Raw genomic sequence first — 21,833 nt, 5'->3', positions numbered from 1 at the left:
GAAGTGCATCTTTTCCACTAGATTGAGCTTTGTCCTGAAGCCTCTAAGACCTAATTATGGGCAAGGGTACACAGCAAGGGAAAGAGTCAGCACAGCACTGATTTTTATCTGAGAGACAGAAAAAAAACTGAAGTACTGAAGCTCACCATTAGTCTAATAAACAGGGACTTCAGTAAGTACCCAGGTTTGCCCAGGTGTGGTTCCAAGGGTTGGGCATCGGCTGGCAAACTGAAGGTCACCAGCTTGATTCCCAGCCAGGGTACATGCCAGGCAGTTGATCAATGTTTCTCTCCCTCTTTTTCCCTCCCTTTCTCTCTAAAGTAAATAAATGAATAAGTAAAATATTTTTTAAAGGAGTACCCACATTTGTCCTGGCCATGTAGCTCAGTTGGCTGGAGTGTCGCCCCGATATGCCACGGTTGCCAGTTTGCATTCCTGGTCAGGGCACATATAAGAAGCAACCAAGGAATACATAAATAAGTAGAACAACAAATTTGTCTCTGTCTCTCTCTTTCAATCCAATAACTTTAAATATTTTTTAACAAATAGCCACGTTTAGATTCTTTTAAAAAATCAGAGAAAAAGAGACCAAAGAATATGATTAGAAAAAATTTAAAGCCATTACATCCTTATAACTGACATGCATTTCTTATACTTATTGTCCCTTTTCTGTGCCCCATGCTGCAAAGGGACTTATGTGTTTGTCTTTGAGAGACAAAGATGTAGGGGACCACCATGTATTGTAGGCTTTCTCCTGGATCAGGAAAACATGCCTAATCACAGAATGCAGAAAATGCTTTAAAAAGCATGGATGGGAGCAACGAAATCTTCCAGATCCCCATGTGACCAAAGTTCAGGACTGTAAATGAAAATTATTATTGGATTATGATGAAATCCTTTCTTTTTCTTTTCTTTCTACTTTTTGCCTCGAAGCCACATGAAGCAGATGATTTTCACTCCATGTTTAATTGGGGAAAATTTTATAAAGAAATGTGGGCAGAGGGTGAATTCAGGTGCACAGGAGACAGTAAGGGCTGAATACAGAGGGACCAGGGAAGGAAGTAAGGTAAGTGAGGCACTGCAGTTGGTTGACACTGGGACTTCCAGGTCAAGGGCGGGGGCTGAGAAAGCCAGCAAGGAGGACATGATCTGCAGGGTCACTGAACCAGGACCAAAGCAGATCCTGAGGGAGCGCCCTCTTTGTGGAGTAAGACTCAAGCAGGAAAGCTTTCCATGCTGCAAAGAAGTGGGGACAGAAGGTTCTTTCTTCCTCCAGTGTCACCTGGGTCACCGTCTTCACTTCAGCTCAGGAGTCCTGCAGACAGAGGAGAGTACCATTCCCAGGCCGCCAACAAGCAACCTCTCCCCTCCCTCTACGGCCTCCTGTTGCACCTCTGAAGTAAGAAGAAGGAAAGTTCCCAGGTCGACCTGAGCCAAAGCTGCTTTGGAGCAGGCCTTTTATTAAGTGGTGAGAAGTTTAGTGTAAACTGCCTGACCAGAAGTCAGATCCAAAGGCTTTCCCATTATTTCTGTCACCTCTACATTCTGTTCTAGGGAAACTGAACATGTCTCTAAAATACAGTTAAAGAGCATTACCTGTTGGCTGAAGTCCAGAGTGTCCTGGGAAAGAGAAGGAAGATATAGGCTTAAAAGACATGAAGGTAAATCTGTCCCCAAACACAATGCCACCAGGCCAGACCACCTGAAATTTCTCTAACATCACAACCGACTAGAGTAGGGAGGTGAGCAGAAACTGAGAGCAGTGACCCACAAAGCTTCAGTCACACAAACCCAGTGTAATTTTATTAACCACAGTGTCTATTCCTGCATTTATTCCAGGATCTTGATCCAAATGCTCAGGCTTTTAACCCTTTTCTTACCTCCACAGGCCATAATTCCTTGTTTCAACCATAACTAACCATGTACTATTTATTTCTGGGTTCCCAGGAAATTTGATATTAACCAGAGAAAGAAAGGCTTTTTATACAAGGCCACTGATATACAGAGAACTAACTTGAGCAAAGCCGTATTTCCTCCCCCATACAGTCTGTGGGGACCTTCAGCTGCCCACAGGTTCCTTACCTTTCTGATTCCTGAAGTGGACGAACAGCCCCGCCCCAAGGAAGAGAAGACCCAGAACGAAGCCCCCGACTCCACTCAGCATCTTGCTCTGTGCAGCTTCAGACTGTGCCTCTATGAGAAGAAGCTGGTTTTAGTGATTTTTATCCCAAACCCAACTTCTTTCATTGAGACTCTAGGACTGAGAGCTTTGAGGGTGGGAAGAAGTCTTCCCTAGAAGAACCAGAAAAACTGGCCACTTCTGGAAAGAGACTTAAAATCACACTGAGGAGACACAAGGTTCAGGCACTGAAATCACTGAAACATTATGGCCCCAACATAAGGCTACTGTTTCAGTATTTCATGGATAAGGAGCCTGGGGCTCAGTAAGGTGAAATCCTTGTCCAGGGTGACAGAGCTAATGGATGGCAGAGCAGAGACTGGACACTCCTCATGTCAGGAAGGTCCCTATGCTGGCTGTAGAGGAAGTGGCTTTGCTCAGATCTCATTGGAGAACTCGGAGCGATAGTGCAGAAGTACCAGCCCAGCCTGAGGCAGGGGTCTGGTGCCCAGGGCCAAGGAGGAACATGACCTGTGACATCGTGAGAAAGTTCATAAAAGGGACAACTGCACTTCTGACTTCCAGGAACAATGGCCTCCCCAAGGACTCTAAGTATTTATAGAAACCGTCACAGGGCCATCCCACCCCCTACACTCACATGACCTGTGAGGAAGGAGAGAACATGAGCAAATAAGAATGTGGTGTGGGAAGGGGAGAACCCTGACACTCAGGGATGAGCGAAGCCCCCCGTGGTGGGTGAGGCCCGAGTGGGGACGGAACACTTCTCACTCCACTCCACAGTGATAGGGTCCGACCGGCTTGGGTGCTGCACTTGGCAGGTGTAGACCTCCCCACTCTGGGGAACGGTTTCCAGCATCACCAGGATCTGGAAGGTCCAGTCTCCATTCCGGATCAGGCCCGTGGAGACGACCCCGGCCTCCTCTTCCTGGCCATTCCGCAGCCACCGGACTTCAATGTGGCCAGGGTAGAAACCACTCACGGAGCAGACCAGGAGGTTGTGGTGCTGCAGGCGCTGCGTCTTTGCAGGGTACACGGTCACTGTAGGCTCAGCTAGGAGAGAAAGGGTGGGGGGCCATGAGGGACGCAGATGTGGCTCCTGGGCTGGCTGCCTTTCGGCCTCCAGTCTCTAGTCGCAGGCAGGCCTCCCTCAGAGCTGTGGCCCTGCAGGATCCCTACCAGATCTGAGGGAGGCTGAGGACATTTGTGGGATTTTTTCATATCTTGAAAGTTATTCATTGTTGAATTGTTTACCAATATTTGCAAGGCATATAGTGCATTAATTAAAAGTGTGATTTCTGGAGCAAGGCTGTCCTGAGTTCAAATCCAGGCTCTGCCTCATACTGGTTGACCCTGGAAGAATTTTTACATTCCTCCATTCTGAGCTTTCTCACCTGTAAAGTGGGATAATAACAGTAACTTACCTCTTATGGATATATGGGGATCAGTGGACTTAGTGGCCGGAACTTAGCTATCAATATACGTTAGCTATTTATCATTCTTATTCACTTGGAGAGAGAAGGTAATTCAAAGCAGTGAGGATAAATTGGGGAACAGTGGGGGAGATGGGGATACAGGGGAGGAAATCCTGGGACTGCGACACTCACACCAGAGAACAGCACAGAACTGGTTCTACCTGGGGAGTGGGAAAGACACAGGTGACTCTAACTCTGTGAGCTCAGTCCCAGGAAAGCATGAGTCCTGGAGAAGAGGGGAAGGAGCAAGGACAGTCACTGATCTAGAAATACTTATAACTACACTCAGTTGGGAAATTCCTCTCCTTTTCAAAAGAAGTATATCTATTATTGGAATTCCTATAATTTTATCATTGTCCCTCTTCTTAAGCTGACATTTGAGCTCAGTGCAGGGTCTGGGACTCATTAATACCTGTGCTTCCTGCCTGAGACCAAGCTCAATAAATACAATGGAGAAGGGGGAGGTGGGAGGAAGGGGGGGAGGAGGAGGAGGAGAAACCTGGGGAGAAACATTTTACAACCACACAAACTGGTAGATTTAAGATTGATAGTAAATCATCCCTAACAACTTTGCAGTCCATTTCATTACATTAAAGGTGTTTAAATTTTTAACATGGAAAGTAATAAAGCAGAGACAAAGCACAAACCAGGAACTGGAGAAAGTGCTGAATCAAATATTAGCAAAGTATTGACCTTACTGCATGGAGAACCCATAAAATCACTGAGAAAAATGCCAGGTCCCCAGAGATGATAGGCAAGGGGCAATTATTAGAGCAGGAATAACAACTAACCAATAAATGTGTGAAAAATGTTCAAGGACCTTAGAAATCAAAGTGCAAATTAAAAATAAAAAGTATAAAATTTCAACTGAGTATTTGGTAATATTTAAAAAATTTAGAATGAGGTAAACTGTCACAACTATATAAAGATAATATGTAACTACTTAAACATGATACTATTAGCATTATAAAAATAGTAACATCCGTATGTTAGGTAACAAAATTGTAACTTAAAAATCTGATTTTATAATCATTTCAACTATATAAAGGTATGTACACTAATAAAAAAAAAACACAAGCAAGAAAGACCTAAAAGAAGCCTCAGAGGCCCCCGCCCCCAAACTCAGCCCGATCCGCCTTCCCAGCGAAACGCTTGGGCAGCAAACACAGACCTGACCCAGGGGTTCGGGGCAGGGACCGACGCCCCTCCCCCACCCCGACCTTTCACCCTTGACCTCTGCTCCCCGAACCTGCAGTCCAACCGGACTGCAGCACTGTATCTGTCCCACCCGCCACCTACACACACGCAGACGTACACCCCCCCCCCCCCCGCCCCCGCCGCGCTCACTTTGCCGATGCACCAGGAATCCATCAAACACCCCGTAGTTGTGTCTGCAGAACCTGTCCACCGCGGCCCGCTTCTGCTCCACGTAGTCCTTCTGCCCGTTCCAGTACTCGGCGTCCGGCCGCCCCAGCTCGGTCAGCGCGCGGAACTGCCCCACGTCGCTGTCGAAGCGCACGATCTCCTCCCCGTTGTAGATGTCTCTGCGCAGGTACCGCACCCGCTGCGTCCCGTTGTTGAAATGACACTCGGACTTATACTGCTCCAGGAAAACTCCTGCGGGGACAGGAACCCGGTCACTCGGGTCAGAGACGGACGGCGACGCCGCCCCTTGCGGGCGCCCGGCCGGTGGGGACACGAGGCCCCCGCGCCCCGACTGCCGCTGCGGGGCCGCCCCTCGTCTGGGGCCGGAGGGGGGCGACCCCCGGGCCTCAGCCGCGGGACCCGCTCGGTGTCCCCGCCTCCTCTCTCCCCGCAGCGCCGAGCGTCCCGCAAACGCGCGCTCCTCGCTCCGTGGGACCCGGCGCCGGGCCGCTGTTCCCCGGAGGATCCGGAAGGAAACGGGCCTCAGCCCGCCGCTCCGGAGCTTCACGGTCGGGCCCCAACCGCCGAGAATTCACGCAGGAGCGAGAAGCGTCCAGTTCCGGAACCGAGAAAAACCACGGGACACTGGGGTGACGGGAAGTGGCCTCCGAGCGACACCGAAGATGGGACAAGGAGGTTGAGTCGGTGTGAGCGCGGAGGTTTGGGGAAGGGGAGGCACTTTCCAGGGAAAGAACAGCACGTGCGGGAGCCGGACCGAACCCGCGAACCTCCGCCAGCGACCCGGGGAGAGCGGTCCCTGCGGCCCGGACACGACAGGGAGGCGGGGACCTGGGACTGGACGGTCCGGGGCGGCGGTCCCAGGGCCTGCGGGTCAGTGAGGGTGGCACCTTCCACCGAATGTGATGGAAACCACTGGAGTTTCAGGGAGAAATAAGCACAGACCCAGTAGGGCCGCATCTCTTCTGCATGTCCCAACCTAGAAAGCTCAGAAAACCAGAAGAATAAACCGGTGGTTAAAAGTGAGAGGAATAAATGAAGCTTCTGATCTCATCAATAGTGTGGAAAGTAGAATTACTGCAGAAATCTGAGACACTTTACTGAAAATATTGGTGACTTAAAATATTCACAACTCTTATCAATGTTTAAAGTTAGAGATGCGATGATCAAGAACTCGTGAAATTTTTAAAAACATTGCATGAGGTAAAAAGTAAAAATGAAAAATTTTGACTTCAATTGATTGAATGGATTCAACAAGAAAGCAGTGAATTTATACAACTTTCTCTCTCTGTAATGAGCTAAAATAAACTATGAAGAACTGAGTTGGAAGGTGAGTGTGTGTATAAACTGAGTCTAGAATTTTTAGAAACACCCAGTGTAAAGCAGTGGTGTTCTCAACCTCAACACTATTGACATTTTGGACCAGATAATTCTTTGTGGTTGGAGGTGGGTGGGCTGTTCTGTACACAGTAGGCTGTACACAGCATCCCTGGCCTCTCTACCCACTCATCATCAGAAGAAACCCCTGGGTGACAACGAAACATGGCTCCAGATGTTGCCAGATGTTCCAGGGGTGGGAAGGGAGGGAGGGGCGGTGAACCTTCACAGGGTGAGCTCCACTGGTGTGAACCATCTGAAAAGCCTGTGGTGAAAAAGCCACTGTTAATTATGGAGCAGCTGAGTATTACACAGAAAGTTCTATCAATATTATATCTGTTGAAAATCTTGGTCCTACATGAAATCTGTATTTTTTAGCAGTCTGGCCCCAGTACAGAGTACTTTTTTTTAGCAAAACAAATTTGTTCAGGACCAAACTTTACCTGTTTCTTTGCCTTGATGCCTAATCACCAAGTCATATAATTTATCCTTCACATTGTCTTCTTTCTTAATTTCTCTGCCGCTGGTCCACCACTTACCTACAGTAGAAAACTACAGCTGCAGCCATTTGATTCCTCTTCAATGTCCCCACTAATTCATTTTCTGTCTCCTGCTCCCAATAATATCAGAGGCATCAAATTACTAGCCTTGGCCAAACATGGAACTCTTCTTTTTACAGTCATTTCCCCTCAGAAAGGGAGAAACTAGGATGATATTCTCGTAGAGACAGTTTACAAAAATGAGCAGGTTCCTAGTAGAGACCTTCACTTAGGAATGAGAGCGGAGAGGAGGGCACTCTGGTCAGACCAGGTCTATTCACAATTTCTCTAGTGCCTTCTAGAGAAATTCTAGTGCTTTCATGTGCCTTCTTGAGACATGAAAAAGTTGAAAGATAAAAATGTGTGAAGTTGCTGTTCACTGTAGCCTGTGTGGTTAGCATTGTTGGTCCATGTTCACTACCCGACTTAAGGTTTCCAAATATAACAAATTATAGGGTGCCCAGTTAATTGGGCACCCTATAATTGGATTTCGGATTATAGGATCTGAAAATCCTATATTCAGATTTGGATTTGGATTTCAGATAAATAATTTGTGGTTCTCTGAAATTCAGATTTCATTTGGCATCTGGTATTTTACTTGCTAACCCTAGCCCGACTTGCTAATAAAAATCTCAGAAAAAGGAGTGTATTTAATACTTTTTTGTGTTCTTCCTCACATACCCACAATAGTCTGCACATAGTGTGAGCCCATATGGAACTTTTAACATTATAAATGTAAAAGGAATGTGAATTTCTCCTCTACATCGGAACCAGCAGCCCTTGCATCTGCCCGCCTCCAACCCTCAGACACACGCTGGCACATGTGAACGTCAGAAATTTCATCAGTAACTCAGACTCAGCCAAGCCACTGTTCACTAGTGGTGGTTAGAAGCTCAAACTCTAGAATCAGAAAATCTAAATTTGAATGTTAGCTCTTTGACTTGGGTCAGATTTTAACATCCATGGGCCGTTTTTTTAATCTCTAAAATAGATTTAGTGATAGTATACTCCTCACATGATATGTTAAGTGTGAAATTAAATAGTGCTGATCACATAATAAGTACATTGTTGCTCAATAAATACATTGTTATTTTAATTCTTATAACCCGTATGAATGCAAGCTCACAAAATCTTTTTTTTAACTTCCTAAAGCAAATGATTTCTTCATAATTTGGCAGTTGTCTTTAATTAATTTTATCACTAAGTGTAATTTTAAACACATGAGGACAGAAGTTCAGTTTGTGTGTAGTAACGGGACATACACGACCCTCGTGTGAGTGCGCTGACGTAGAAGAGAGGGCCTTTCTGGACACCAAGAGTTAGACTGTGTACTCCGGGTTCTACAGCCACCTTGTGACTCAAGGGAATTTACTTAATGTCTTTGAATTTTAAATTTAATAGATTATTACATCTTTGATCACTGCAGATAGGATAGTTATGAAAATTATGTACTCAAATTTTTATAGGTCTGGTACATAGTAACTGCAGAATGTTCTGATGCTCATGCTGATAGAGACCAGATTTGTTTTGTTGATGCCTCCATCCTCATTATCTAGGGTGATAACTGGTCTATTCGAGGTCATGAATAAATATTGGCTGTATAATCAATGGTTTTTTTGCTTGACCAGTCACCTCTGCGTTTAAGACCACTTCAGTGGCTCCTTACTGCTGAATGAACATCTCTGATTCTCACATCCTCCCAGCTTCTTTAGGCTCGTTTATTCTTGTGCTTTAGGTACAGCTGACTCCCTGGTCCCTGAGCACCGTCTCTCCCTGAAGTCAGCTGCTTAAAAGAGTCACCTGTAATCCACCCTTCACATCTTCAGCTCCCATTCTCTCTTCAAATGGTCCAATTCAGTTTCTATATTGTACAATTCACCAACTGCACACGTCACATCCACCAAACCCAGTGCCCACTTCTCTGTATGTTCTCCCTTCCTGACTGCTAGTAGTTCTCACCACACCTGGCCACTCCCTCCTCTGGGAAAATAGGCTTCCCTTCACCTCCATGCATCCCACTTTCTTAGTTTTCCTCAACACCACTGGCACCCTTTTTCAGTCCCATTGGCTGACTCACTGGCCATTGGTCCTCTGGGGTCAGCCCTTCCCACCTTCTTGTCTGCCACACAAACTCCCTCACTCACTGCGTGGCCTCCTCCACTTTCCTGGACTTTAACACAGCACATGTGTCAATGACACCAGCATATGTACCTCCAGCCCTGAACTGCAGGCTCCTGTATTCAACTGACTTCTTGTATTCAACATACAAACACCAAGAATCTCTGCTTCAGCTCCAGAGGGCTTTCCACAGGGGGAATAGAGAGCACTAACCCCAACTTCTGTCAGAAAATCTCCATTACAGGGACACAGGCCTTATAAAGATTGGGGTTCAGGGAGAAAGGAAAGGAGAGGGTGGAGGAGGCCTCTCACATATTAGACAGAGGCACCCATATCACAGATTCTGTTGAGGATATAACAAGGAATTTTCTAAGAGAGACCCTTCTAATTTGTTTTGACTCTCCATAGAATTTCAGAGAAACTTTTTCTCTTCTTCAGATAACTCGATATAACAAATGGTAGTGAATATGGAATTCTGGCCAAGATGGAGGCACAGGTAGAGACCCTCTACTTCCTCCAAAAGGAGGAATAACCAAAAGGAGGATAGCAACCAATCTGAAATCAATAAACAGCCAAAAATGCCAGAAAATCAAACTGCATGGAACTCCAACAACAAAAGAATTAAAGAAAAAATCAACTAGAACAACTAGACCAGTAAGGCAGTGGACTACGCAAGCCAACTTAGAAAAACTGTGGCAACTTGGCAGACCTTGGGAATGGGGCTGGCTGTGGAGCTCTGTGGGCTGCTTGGGAGAGGCTGACTTAAAGGGACTCAGAAGTGGGTGTGGGGTACAGCAATTACAGTGGTAGGAGAAGCTCCCAGTCTCACACAAGAGTCCATTGAAAAGTAAGTTTGAGAGGAGCAGGGGAGCTGCACTGTTCCCTCCATGGCTTTTTCCACACAGGCCGTGCCACAGTGCAGCAAAGTGGTTTTCCCTGCCTAAGTAAATACCTAAGGCCCTGCTTTCTTATGACTTACCAGGTACACAAAGACAAACAAACATGGTCCAAATAAAAGAACAGAGTAAAGCCTCAGAAAGAGAGCTAATTGAGAAGGAGATAGCCAACCTATCTGATGTGGAATTCAAAACACTGGTAATCAAAATGCTCACAGATCTGATTGAGCTTGGTTGAAAAATGAAAGAATAAATGAAGACTACACAAAGTGAAATAAAGCAGAATGTTCAGAAAACCAACAGTGACAGGAAGGAAACCAGGACTCAAAGCAATGATTTGAAACAAAAGGAAAAAAATAAACATTCATCCAGAACAAAATAAAGAAACAAGAATTATAAAAAGTGAAGATACTCTTACAAACTTCTGGGACAACCTGAAACATTCCAATATCTGAATTATAGAGGTCCCAGAAAGCAAAGAGGAAGACCAAGAAATTGAAAACTTATTTGAACAAGTAATGAAAAAAAACTTCCCTAATCTGGTCAAGAAAATAGACTTCCAGGAAGCCCAGAGAGTCCCAAAGAAGTTGGACCCAAAGAGAAATACACCAAGGTACATCATGGTTAAATTACCCAAGATTAAATATAAAGAGAGAATCTTAAAAGCAGCAAGAGAAAGAGAGACAGTTACCTACAAAGGATTTCCCATTAAACTCTCAGCTGATGTCTCAAAAGAAACCCACCAGGCAAGAAGGGGCTGGAAACAAGTATTTGAAGTCATGAAAGGCAAGAACCTACATCCAAGATTGCTCTATCCAGCAAAGCTATCATTTAGAATGGAAAGGCAGATAAAGTGCTTCTCAGATAAGGTCAAGTTAAAGGAGTTCATTATCACCAAGTCCTTATTATGTGAAATGTTAAACAGTCTTATATAAGAAAAAGAAGATTAAAACTATGAACAGTATAATGACAACTATCAACAAATGAACCTAAAAGAAAAGAAAAACAATGAAAACAAAAACTAAGCAAACAACCAGAACAGGAACAGAATCAGAGAAATGGACATCACATGGAGGGATTTCAGTGGGGAGGGAGAAGGGAAGAATGGGGCAGAAAGGTACAGGGAAGAAGAAACATGGTTATTAGGCATAAGGTAGGTGGGGAGAGATAAAAAGTGGCATGGGAAACAGAGGACTCAAAGAACAACCCATAGACATGAACTAAGGTGAGGGAAATGCTGGAAGGTTGGTGGGGCAGGGTGGAGGGGATAGAGAGGGGGGAAAATTGGGAAAACTATAATAGCATTATCAATAAGAATACTTAAAAAAAAAACCACGGAGTCACTGGATGGGAATTAGTTTGATACCATTATTTTTAAATCCTATCAAGACCCCAAGGGACTGGGACACCAGCCTGGAGAAGCTTTACTGGAGGAGAGTTAAGAAGAAACAACCTGTGTACACAGAGCCCCTTACACAGCTCTGGTAGAGGGCACACACCCAGGCTCTTTCTGTTGTGGAAAGAACTTGAGATCTACATGATAAAGATAGGTGTCACTGAAGAGACTGTCGCAATTTTCTAAGGACATAGCCTAGACACAGTGACAAAGTGAATCCCTTCCTTCTCTCACCCCAGAATTTCTCACCCCCCACACCCAAGATATGCACTTACGTGGTGTGTCCCTGGCCCAAGCCAGGAGAGGGCTCAGTCCCAACAGTATCACCACTAGAGCTGACCACCAGGAGCATCCAGGGAAGCACAGATGCACCATGCTGGAGAATGGAGAGGACGGGATGCAGAGAGCAGGCAAGTCTCACTCACTGAGCACTATGACTTTTCTCCACCCACATCTCAAATAATAGCAGCCAAGGAACTCATTTCTTTGTTCCTGGATTGGGTAATTTCAGTGTTGAGAACCAATCAGCATGAGAGATGAATGGTGTCATCAAATACTGGTCAGAGATTCAGTATGAAGGTCTCCTTCTGAAAGTTAAAATCTATTATGAGCCACTTCTGTGTTGGTAAATGCTGCTAGTTGGATCCTTTTAGGAGTATATTCATTTCTCAGACTTGCAGACAGAGCCATTCTGACAAATGTGTGAATGAGTGTGTTTAGGAGTTTAGGGGATGGAGAAGATGATTACAAATTAGGAGACCCTCAATTTTGCCCTTATTCCATCATAGCTTAGTGTGGCAGATTTGGGGAAATCTCATGATTAAAGTCACTGTGATCTTTCGGGTGTTTTAATTCTGAAAAATGCTGTGATTTTGTGGACACTTCAGGGAGCAGCTTCTCCTAGTAACTGATGATATGACAGACTTACAGCTAATGATTGGAGAATATAATCTGTACCTTTTTATAAGGAAGAATATCTCTGACTGAAGGAAACTGAAAGTTATTCAATAATTAACCGGAGTGAAAAGGTATTTCAAATTTATATCCCGATGCTGTCGTTGAGCTTAGCAGCAACTTTAGGATATACATAGAGAGAGGGCTTAGAGGAGGTGATCTATATGGAGTAGAGGGGAAAGTACCTTTGAATAGCACCTTTGGATAACTTTTAACCTAACAATGTGATAAGGCCAACTGTCCAAACCAAAGTACCCAGGGAATGGAGAGATTGATAAAGGACTCAAAGTCAGACTATGACACAATTCTGCTTTGGAACAATTAATATTTTATGTGAAAAAAAAAGTACAATGCCTTACTCTTGGTTTCCATTATGATTTTCTTAAGGACATGTTTCTTGCTTATTCAACCTCTTGCTTTATTCTAAGAAAAGTTAAAAAGACTTTGTTCATAAAATTGTTATACAGTATTCAGGAAATGGAATACTGTGGAAAAGCTAGAAAGTATATTCTTTGATATAATTATATAATTTTAAATGTATAATTCTTCTTTATATAATTATTACACATAATTTTAATGTAAATGTAAATCTCAGATTCTGAGTAGACTTTAAAGCACCATTCTCTATTTAAAGTGCAGCATTAATTCTCACTCCACGACAGTACTGACATGCAGTTTTTCATCACTTGCCTTCATATTTGTAGTGACAGAATTTACTTTGCTGCAGTAAAATGACTACAGTTTAGTGCGTGAAATGGATGAAGATGGTCAAAAGGTACAAACCTCCAGCTATAAAATAAATGTGAAAATGCAATGACCATCCAAGAGATCTTTTTCTTTTTTTATTTTTAACTAAATTTTATTAATTATGCTATACAGTCTTCCCAATTTTTTTCCTCCTCTTTATTCCCCTTTGCCCTGCACCCACCAAACATCCAACATTTTCCTCACTTAGTTCATGCCCATGGACTGTACATATAAGTTCTTTGAATTCTCTGTTTCCTATACCATTGTTAACTTCTCCCTGTCTATTTTAGGCCTACCAGTAATGCTTCTTATTCTCTGTACCTTCTCCCCCCCATTCTTCCTTTCTCTCTCCATTGAAAACCCTCTATGTGATCTCAGTTTCTCTGGTTCTGTTCCTATTCTAGTTGTTTGCTTAGTTTGTTTTTGTTATTTAGTTCAGTTGTTGATAGTTATGAGTTTATTGTTATTTTACTGTTCCTAGTTTTTGATCTTCTATTTCTTAGACAAGTTCCTTTAACATTTCATATAATAAGGGCTTGGTGATCATGAACTCCTTTAATTTTACCTTACCTTAGAAGCACTTTATCTGCCTTTCCATTCTAAATGATAGCTTTGCTGGATAGAGCAATCTTGGATGTAGATCCTTGCCTTTCATAACTTCAAATACTTGTTTCCAGCCCTTCTTGCCTGGAGGGTTTTTTTTTTTTTGAGACATCAGCTGATAGTCTAATGGGAACTCTTTTGTAGGTAACTGTCTCTTTTCCTCTTGCTGCTTTTAAGATTCTCTCTTTATATTTAATCTTGGGTAATTTAACGATGATGTACCTTGGTGTATTTCTCTTTGGGTCCAACTTCTTTGGGACTCTCTGGGTTTCCTGGACTTCCTGGAAGTCCATTTCCTTTACCAGATTAGGGAAGTTTTCCTTCATTACTTATTCAAAGAAGTTTTCAATTTCTTGCTCTTGTTCTTCCCCTTTGGCACCCCTATGATTCAGATGTTAGAGTATTTAAAGTTGTCCCATCAGTTCATATGCCTCTCTTCATTTTTTTGAATCCTTGTAACTTTACTCTGTTCTGGTGGGATGTTTATTTCTCCCTTTTGTTGTGAATCTTTGATTTGAGTTCTGGTTTCCTTCCCTTGACTGTTGGCTCCCTATATATTTTGCTTTATTTCACTTTGGGTAGTCTTCATTTCTTCCTTTATTTTTCAACCAAGCTCCATCAGTTCTGTGAGCATCCTGATTACTAGTGTTTTGAACTCTGCATCAGATGGGCTCTCTATCTCCTGGTCACTTAGATCTTTTTCTAGATTTTTTTATCTGTTTTTTCAGTTGGACCATATTTCTTTGTCTCAGAGCACCTGTTATGTTGTAAAGGGGTGAAGCTTTAGAAATTTGCCAGGGCAGGGCAATCCTCCTTGTTGCATTGTGGCACTGTCTGTGGGTGAGGGGTCAGAGAGGGAACAATGCCACTCGCTTGCTCTGCTTTGGCCCACTTTCCAACGAACTCTCCTGTGAGACCAGGAGTTTCTCCTGCCTTCATGACCCCCACAGTATTTTACGGATAGGTTTGAGTATTTAGTTTCCTGTTCAGCCACCCCTGCCTTGCCCCCATTGTCCAGCTCCTTACCACACATCCTCTTTTCTCAGCTGCTTGTCTCCCATCTCTGTCCCTCTTACCAGTCTGGGTGAATGTTTCTTTAACTCCTTGGTTGTCAGAGTTTCATACAGTTTGATTTCCTGGCACTTCTGGTTGTTTCTTATATTTAAATTGGTTGTTTTCCTTCTTTTGGTTGTGCAAGGAAGCAAAGCATTTCTACCTGTGCCTCCATCTTGGCTGGAATTCCAAAGAGAGTAGATCTTAAAGGTTCTCATCACAAGGGAAAATAGTGAGGATTTCTGGCCAAGATGGAAGCATAGGTGGAAACATTGTGCCTCCTCGCACAACCAAGTTTAAAGACAACAAAGTTTTAGGAACAAATAAGCAGCCAAAACAGAGAAAATTGAACATACAGAAGTCCGACAACAACAAACCATTCAGCTAGACCAGTAAGAGGGGTAGAGTCAGCGGTAGAGTGGGGTCAGGCAGGAAATATCTGTCAGTTGGACTGACCCAGGAACACAAGTGGTGGTTGGCAGATCCCAGGTGTGGGGCAATGGCAGACCCAGTGAGGGCACAGGGTGGCTGGCTGACCGTGGTCACACAGTCATACGCAGATAAACGAAGAGAAGGAGCAAATAGTGAGACAGACTGAGCAGGCTAGGGCCCCAGCAACGGGAATTAGAGCCTGAAAGCACCAACTGGAAAGACTTTCAGGGTCGAGGTGCCAGGATAGGCTCCCAGGCTCATAGAGAGTTCATTGGAGAGACCCACAGGGTCCTGGAGGGTGCACAAGCCCACACACCTGGGAACCAGCTCCAGAAGGGCCCAATTTGCTTGTGGGAAGCAACAGAGGGAACAGAAATTTGAGAGAGAGGGGAACGAACACCATTGCCCCTCTCTGACCCCACCCCCACATACAGTGTCACAACCCAGGGACTGGGTTGCCCCACCCTGGTGAACACCCAGGCCTCTGCCTCTGATATGTAACAGATGCAAACAGACAAAAAAATATATGGCTCAAGAAGAAGAACAGCTCAAAGCCCCAGAGCCAATACTTCTAAGCACCCAAGAGATAACCATCCTATCAGATGCACAGTTCAAAGCACTGGTGATCAGGAAGCTCACAGAACTGGTTGATTTTAGTCACAAATTAGAGGGACAAATGAAGGCTACACTAAGTGAAATGAAGGAAAATAAACAGGGAACCAATAGTGATGGGAAGGAAACTGGGACTCAAATCAAGGGAGTGGACCAGAAGGAAGAAAAACATGACCAAACAGAAAAGGATGAAGAAACAAGAATTCAAAAAAATGAGGAGAGGCTTAGGAACCTCCAGGACATCTTTAAACGTTCCAACATCCGAATTATAGGGATACCAGAAGGGGAAAAGGAACAGCCACCAGTGGAAAACTTATTTGAACAAATAACTAAGGAGAACTTCCCCAATCTGGCAAAGGAAATAGACTTCCAGGAAATCCAGGAAGCTCAGAGAGTCCCAAAGAAGTAAGTTGGACCCAAGAAGGAACACACCAAGGCACATCATAATTACATTACCCAAGGTTAAAATGAAGGAGGGAATCCTAGAAGCAGCAAGAGATAAGGGGACAGTCACCTACAAAGAAGTTCCCATCAGACTGTCAGCTGACTTCTCAAAAGAGACCTTACAGGCAAGAAGAGGCTGGAAAGAAGTATTCCAAGTCATGAAATCCAAAGGCCTACATCCAAGATTGCTCTATCTAGCAAAGCTTTCATTTAGAATGGAAGGGCAGATAAAGTGCTTCTCAGATAAGATCCAATTCAAGGAGTTCATCATCACCAAGCCCTTATTATATGAAATGTTAAAGGGACTTATCTAAGAAAAAGAAGATAAAATATATGAACAGTGAAAGGACAGCAAACTCACAATTATTAACAACCATACCTAAAATAAAAGCAAACTAAGAGGACAGCTAGATCAGGAGCAGAACCATAGAAATGGAGATCACATGGAGGGTTAACAACAGGGGAGTGGGAGGAGAAGAAGGGGGGAGAAGTACAGAGCATAATTAGCATAGACAGTAGGTAGAAAATAGATGGGGGGAGGGCAAAAATAGTATGGGAAATATGGAATCTAAAGAACTTGTGACACATGGACATAAACTAAAGGTGGGGGAAATGGTGGGAGTGGGGTGTGCAGGGAGGGGGGAGAGAAAGGGGGAAATAGGACAACTGTAATGGAACAATCAATAAAATATATTAAAAAAGAAAAAACAAGGAAAAATTGTGTAACTATGTGTGGTATGGATGTTAACTAGACTTATGGTGATCATTTTGCAACAAAAACAAATACCAAATCATTATGGAGGAAGGTCCAAGATGGTCATAGCATAGTAGGATGCTGAACTCACCCCTGCCCATGAGAAAGCTCAAATAGATACCTGTATATACAAAGCAATTACCCCTGCAATAAAACTGAGGGCTGAGTGAACAGCTTCTGAACAAGAAAGAGGAGAAAAAGACTGAACAGGGAAGGCTGGGAAACTGGAGGAGCCCCTCTAGGAGGTTTGGGAATTCTCTGGACCAGAGGAGCTGATGAATACCACTGTTTACATCCCCCTGCACTTGGATAAGGCTAACGGAGTTTATTTGGACGCTTTGGCCAACCAGCAGAATGACCTCAGTGCATTCCCAGACATACTGCATGGAGTATTTTTTTGTCCAAACAGAGGGAGCAAACAAGAACAGTAGGAGTTCACCTCAGCACCTGGCCTCACTGTCAGGAGTTGCTCCAGCCCAGTTGGCTATGCACCAGATACTGTAAATGCCTACCTAGCTCCAACTGGCTTCCCCAAATTACTTCACACATAAAGCCTACACAGAAGTCACATATACACAAACCACTTTGATACAACAAACAAGAGAGAGACTATGTAGATAATGCTGGGGAGCCACAGGAGCTCTCCAGGGACTGAGGGGATTCTCAGGGGAGCCGGAGGAAAACAGTGAGTTACATACAAAGGAAATACAATAAAGCTATCAGCTGATTCTCTACATCAACTTTACAGGTCAGAAGGGAGTGGCAAGGCATCTTTAAGATGCTAAAAGAAATGAATTTAAAACCTAGAATAATTTACCCAGAAAGGCTATTATTCGCATTTAAAGAAGAAATAAAGAGCTTCCTAGACAAGCAAAAGCTAAATGAGTTCATTATTATTAAAAAGACAGCAGGGCGGGGAAGGATTGAATGTGGGAGATGAGAGGTGGGCAGGGCAGGGGAGAGTAATCATGGAGGGGAATAATGACAACTGCAATTGAACAACAATAAAAACTTATTAAATAAATAAATAAATAAATAAATAAATAAATAAAACAGCTTTACAGAAGTGTTAAAGGGTATTTTTTTAATCATAAAAGGAAAGTCCATAATCAGAAATTAGTATTAGAAAGGAAAAAATGTCACAGTCAATGCCAAATATTTAATAAATACAGTGAATCAGACATTTAAAATGCTAGTATGAAGGTCAAAAGGAAAGAGTATAAAACAACTAAAACACAACAAAAAAGATCTAAAACATGACAGCAATAACAAAATATGGAGGGGCAAGTAAAACTGTAGTCCTTGTAGAATTAAATACCTATCAGCTTAAAATAGACTGCTGTAGATATACAATAATATATATGAATCTCGTGGTAACCACAAACCCAAATGTCCAGAATATATGCAAAGAATGAAGAGAACAGAAACCAAACAAAAACAGTAAAGAAAAACCAGTTAACCACAAGGGAAGAGGTCAAGGGCAGAAGAAAGAAACAGAGGAGAACTATTAAAACAACCAAAAAAAAGTTAACAAAGTGGCACTAAGTATATACTTATCAATAATTACTTTAAATGTAAATGGATTAAATGGTACAATAAAAAGATATAGGATGAGTGGATTTAAAAATATGACCCATTTATATGCTACTAATAAGAGATTCACTTAAAAAAAAAGACACATACAGATTGAAAGTGAAGGTATGGAAAGACATTCCATGCAAACAGAAATGAAAAGAAAGCTGGGATAGCAATTTGTTGGAGACTGCTCTGTGTGGTTTCAGAGATTGTAGACCTGTGAGAGCAAGCTCTAAAAGGGACTGGTAAGTGTCCCTGGAAAAGCAGGTCGTAATGCAGATTGCAGGTATGTCTCCATTCTAACACCAGGGGTCCCAGGGGAATCAGGCCAGAAATTTACATTTTTGTCCTTTGAAGCTGATAAGCCCTGTTGGTAATATCCACATGTTTGAGTTCAAGGCATAAGGAGTGAAACTCCCTGCTTCATGATATATACCTTTACAGCCATCTGGCACCTGTATGTCTCACAGACCCCAAACTGAAAAGGTGTCTGTGTTTCTTTGTTATCTATAGATAGCATTAGTTTTTTATGACTATAGCCTTTTTGACATTAATTGATAAGCTATACATGTGTGCTGTATCCCCCTGCACTTCCCAACCCTAATAAAAGCTGTGCCAGAGAAGGGCTTAGGGCGTTCCACCCTAGAGGGAATTGCCACCCCTTTTCTGGAAGGAGTAACAAGATTGCAGCCAAGACAACTCTATCTCCACCTGCAGCAGCCCAGGGAACCTTGCGAGCCAAAGTTCCCTCAGCTATTTTTATATTAGACTAGAGACTTAAAAAAAAAAAAGTAAGAAAAGACAAAGAACATTACAAAATTATAAAGGGGTAAATCCAAGAAGAAGATATAACAATTATAAACACAGATCAATTTTGCCAAATATTCAAACAAGAACAAACACCTGTCCTTCTCAAACTATTCCAAAAAATTCAAGAGGATGGAAGAATCCCAAGTTTATTTTATGAAACATGCATTATCCTAATTCTAAAACCATATAAAGATTATACAAAGAAAGAAAATTTTAGGCCAACACCCATGATAAACATAGATGTATACATTCTCACAAACTGTTAACAAATCAAATTCAGCAATACATTAAAAAGAACATATACTATAGTAAAATGAGATTTATTTCTGGGCTGAAAAACTGGTACAATATCCACAAATGAATTAATGTGATATACCACATAAACAAAATGAAGGATTAAAATCATATAATTACATAAATAGATACAGAAAAAGCATTTCACAAATTCAGCAACAATTTGTGATAAAAAAAACTCTCAGTGAAAATAGAATAGAGGGAATATATCTCAAAATAACAAAAGCCACATATGACAAATTCACAGCTAAATCAGATTCAACAGGCAAAAACTAAAAGAATTTTCCTTAACATTAGAAACAGAACAGGAATGTCCACTTACACTATTCTTATATAATATACTATGGGAAATATTAGCCATAGCACTTAGACATAAAAAAAGAAATAAAAACAATCCAATTTGGAAAGCAAGAAGTAAAACTGCCCTGTTACCTGTCGCATTCCACCTGGTGGTATCCTGAGAATGAGGTGACTTGAACATAGGGGGAAAGCCCACCACCTCAAGGAATACAGAACATTTTCCAGGGCCCAGGTGACACCATTTCACTGAGATCCCAGAAGTACCAGGTGTTCAGGAAGAAAAAACAAGAACTTCTCCTATGATGCCATCTATTGGAAAACAGAATAAAGACCTGTACTCCTCAACCTACTGAATGGTTAAGAACAAAACAGTACCTAGTGGAAGAGTTTCCTACTTTACCTGCCCAGGCAGAGAAATCATGTATGAAGTACCAGAAATAACCAAGGTAACAAGGTAGTTCACAAGAAATATGAAAAGTCTCCAGAAACCAAATTTTAAAAAATTATTATTGTTCAAGTATAGTTGTCTCCATTTCCCCCCACCACCACTCCCCCATCTCAGCCATCTCCATCCCCCAACCTTGATCTTATTCACAGCTGGCTTTGTCTATGGGTCCTTTATTCATGTTACTTGACAACCCTTCCCCCTTTTCCCCCTATTATTCCCTCCCAAATCCAATCTGGTTACTGTTGGCTGTTCCTAAATCCAATGTCTCTGGTTATATTTTGCTTGCTTGTTTGTTTTGCTGATTAGGTTCCACTTATAAGTGAGATCATATGGTACTTCTCTTTCACTGCCCCATTTATTTCACTCAGCATAATGCTTTCCAGATTCATCCAAGCTGTTGCAAAGGGTAGGAGCTCCTTTCTTTCTGCTGTGTAGTATTCTGTTGTGTAACTGTACCACTGTTTTTTGATCCACTCATTTACTGATAGGAACTTAGGTTGCTTCCAGCACTTGGCTATTCTAAACTGTGATGCTAGGGCATTGGCATGAACAGGTTCATTTTTGAGTTGGTGTTTCAGGATTCTTAGGGCATAGTCACAGCAGTGGAACTGCTAGGTTAAAAAGCAGTTCCATTTTAGTTTTCTGAGGAAATTCCATATCATTTTCCACAGCAGCTGCACCAGTCTGCATTCCCACCAACAGTGCATTAGGACTCCCTTTTCTCTACAACCTCACTAGCACTTGTTTGTTGATTTGGTTATGGTGGCCACTCTCATAGATGTGAAGTGGTATCTCATTGTGATCTTAATTTGCATCTCTCTGATGGCTAGTGATGCTGAGCATCCTTTCATGTGTCTCTGGGCGCTCTGTAGGTCCTCCCTGGAGAAGTGTCTGTTCAGGTCCTTTGCCCATTTTTTAACTGGACTCTTTGTCTTCCTGGTGTGGAGTCATGTGAGTTCTTTGCATATTTTGGAGATAAAACCCCTGTCTGAGGTATCATTTGCAAGTATATTTTCCAATATGATTGGTTCTCTTTTTATTTTGTTGATGTTTTCTTTAGCCGTAAAGAAGCTTTTAATTTTGATGAAGTCCAATTTGTTTATTTTTTTTCTTTATGTTCCTTGCTCTAGGGGACATATTGGTGAAAATATTGCTGCATGGAATATCTGAGATTTGCCTGCCTATGTTCTCCTCTAGGACTTTTGTGGGCACCACTAGCCCCCTTGGCAAAGCCAGGGGGTCAGGCCGGCATAGCTACTGCTCGTGGAGACGTGACCGTAAGCCCCCCTTGGCAAAGCCGGGGGGCCGGGGTTAGCTGGCAAGGCCGCTGCCCATGGCACAGTTTCTCTCCACCTTGCTTGGCTCCCTGCCTGGAACCTGCTGTGGCTAGACAATAGGTCTCCCAAGAAAGCTAGAGAGCCTGTTTCCCTGTAGAAGGGTAGGTCATGCACCGGTGCTTGATAAACAGAGAAGTTTTGATAGCACC

General features: G+C 42.8%; 1 protein-coding gene across 1 annotated transcript; it reads right to left on the bottom strand.

Moving 5' to 3' along the window:
* Nucleotides 1-947: 947 nt before the first annotated feature.
* LOC119055693 (DLA class II histocompatibility antigen, DR-1 beta chain-like) lies at nucleotides 948-11,776 on the bottom strand. The gene is made up of 6 exons (XM_053662791.1): nucleotides 11,597-11,776; nucleotides 4,960-5,229; nucleotides 2,909-3,190; nucleotides 2,083-2,193; nucleotides 1,597-1,620; nucleotides 948-1,315 (listed from the first exon to the last, which is right to left on the bottom strand). The coding sequence occupies exons 1-6, from the start codon at nucleotides 11,694-11,696 to the stop codon at nucleotides 1,302-1,304; spliced, it is 801 nt and encodes a 266-aa protein (XP_053518766.1). The 5' UTR covers nucleotides 11,697-11,776; the 3' UTR covers nucleotides 948-1,301.
* Nucleotides 11,777-21,833: the final 10,057 nt, after the last annotated feature.

Source organism: Artibeus jamaicensis, unplaced genomic scaffold, assembly GCF_021234435.1.
Source record: "Artibeus jamaicensis isolate MK-2021 breed Jamaican fruit bat unplaced genomic scaffold, CSHL_Jam_final contig_2827, whole genome shotgun sequence".
Lineage (NCBI taxonomy): Eukaryota > Metazoa > Chordata > Mammalia > Chiroptera > Phyllostomidae > Artibeus > Artibeus jamaicensis.
This window is presented reverse-complemented; position numbering and strand designations above follow the sequence as displayed.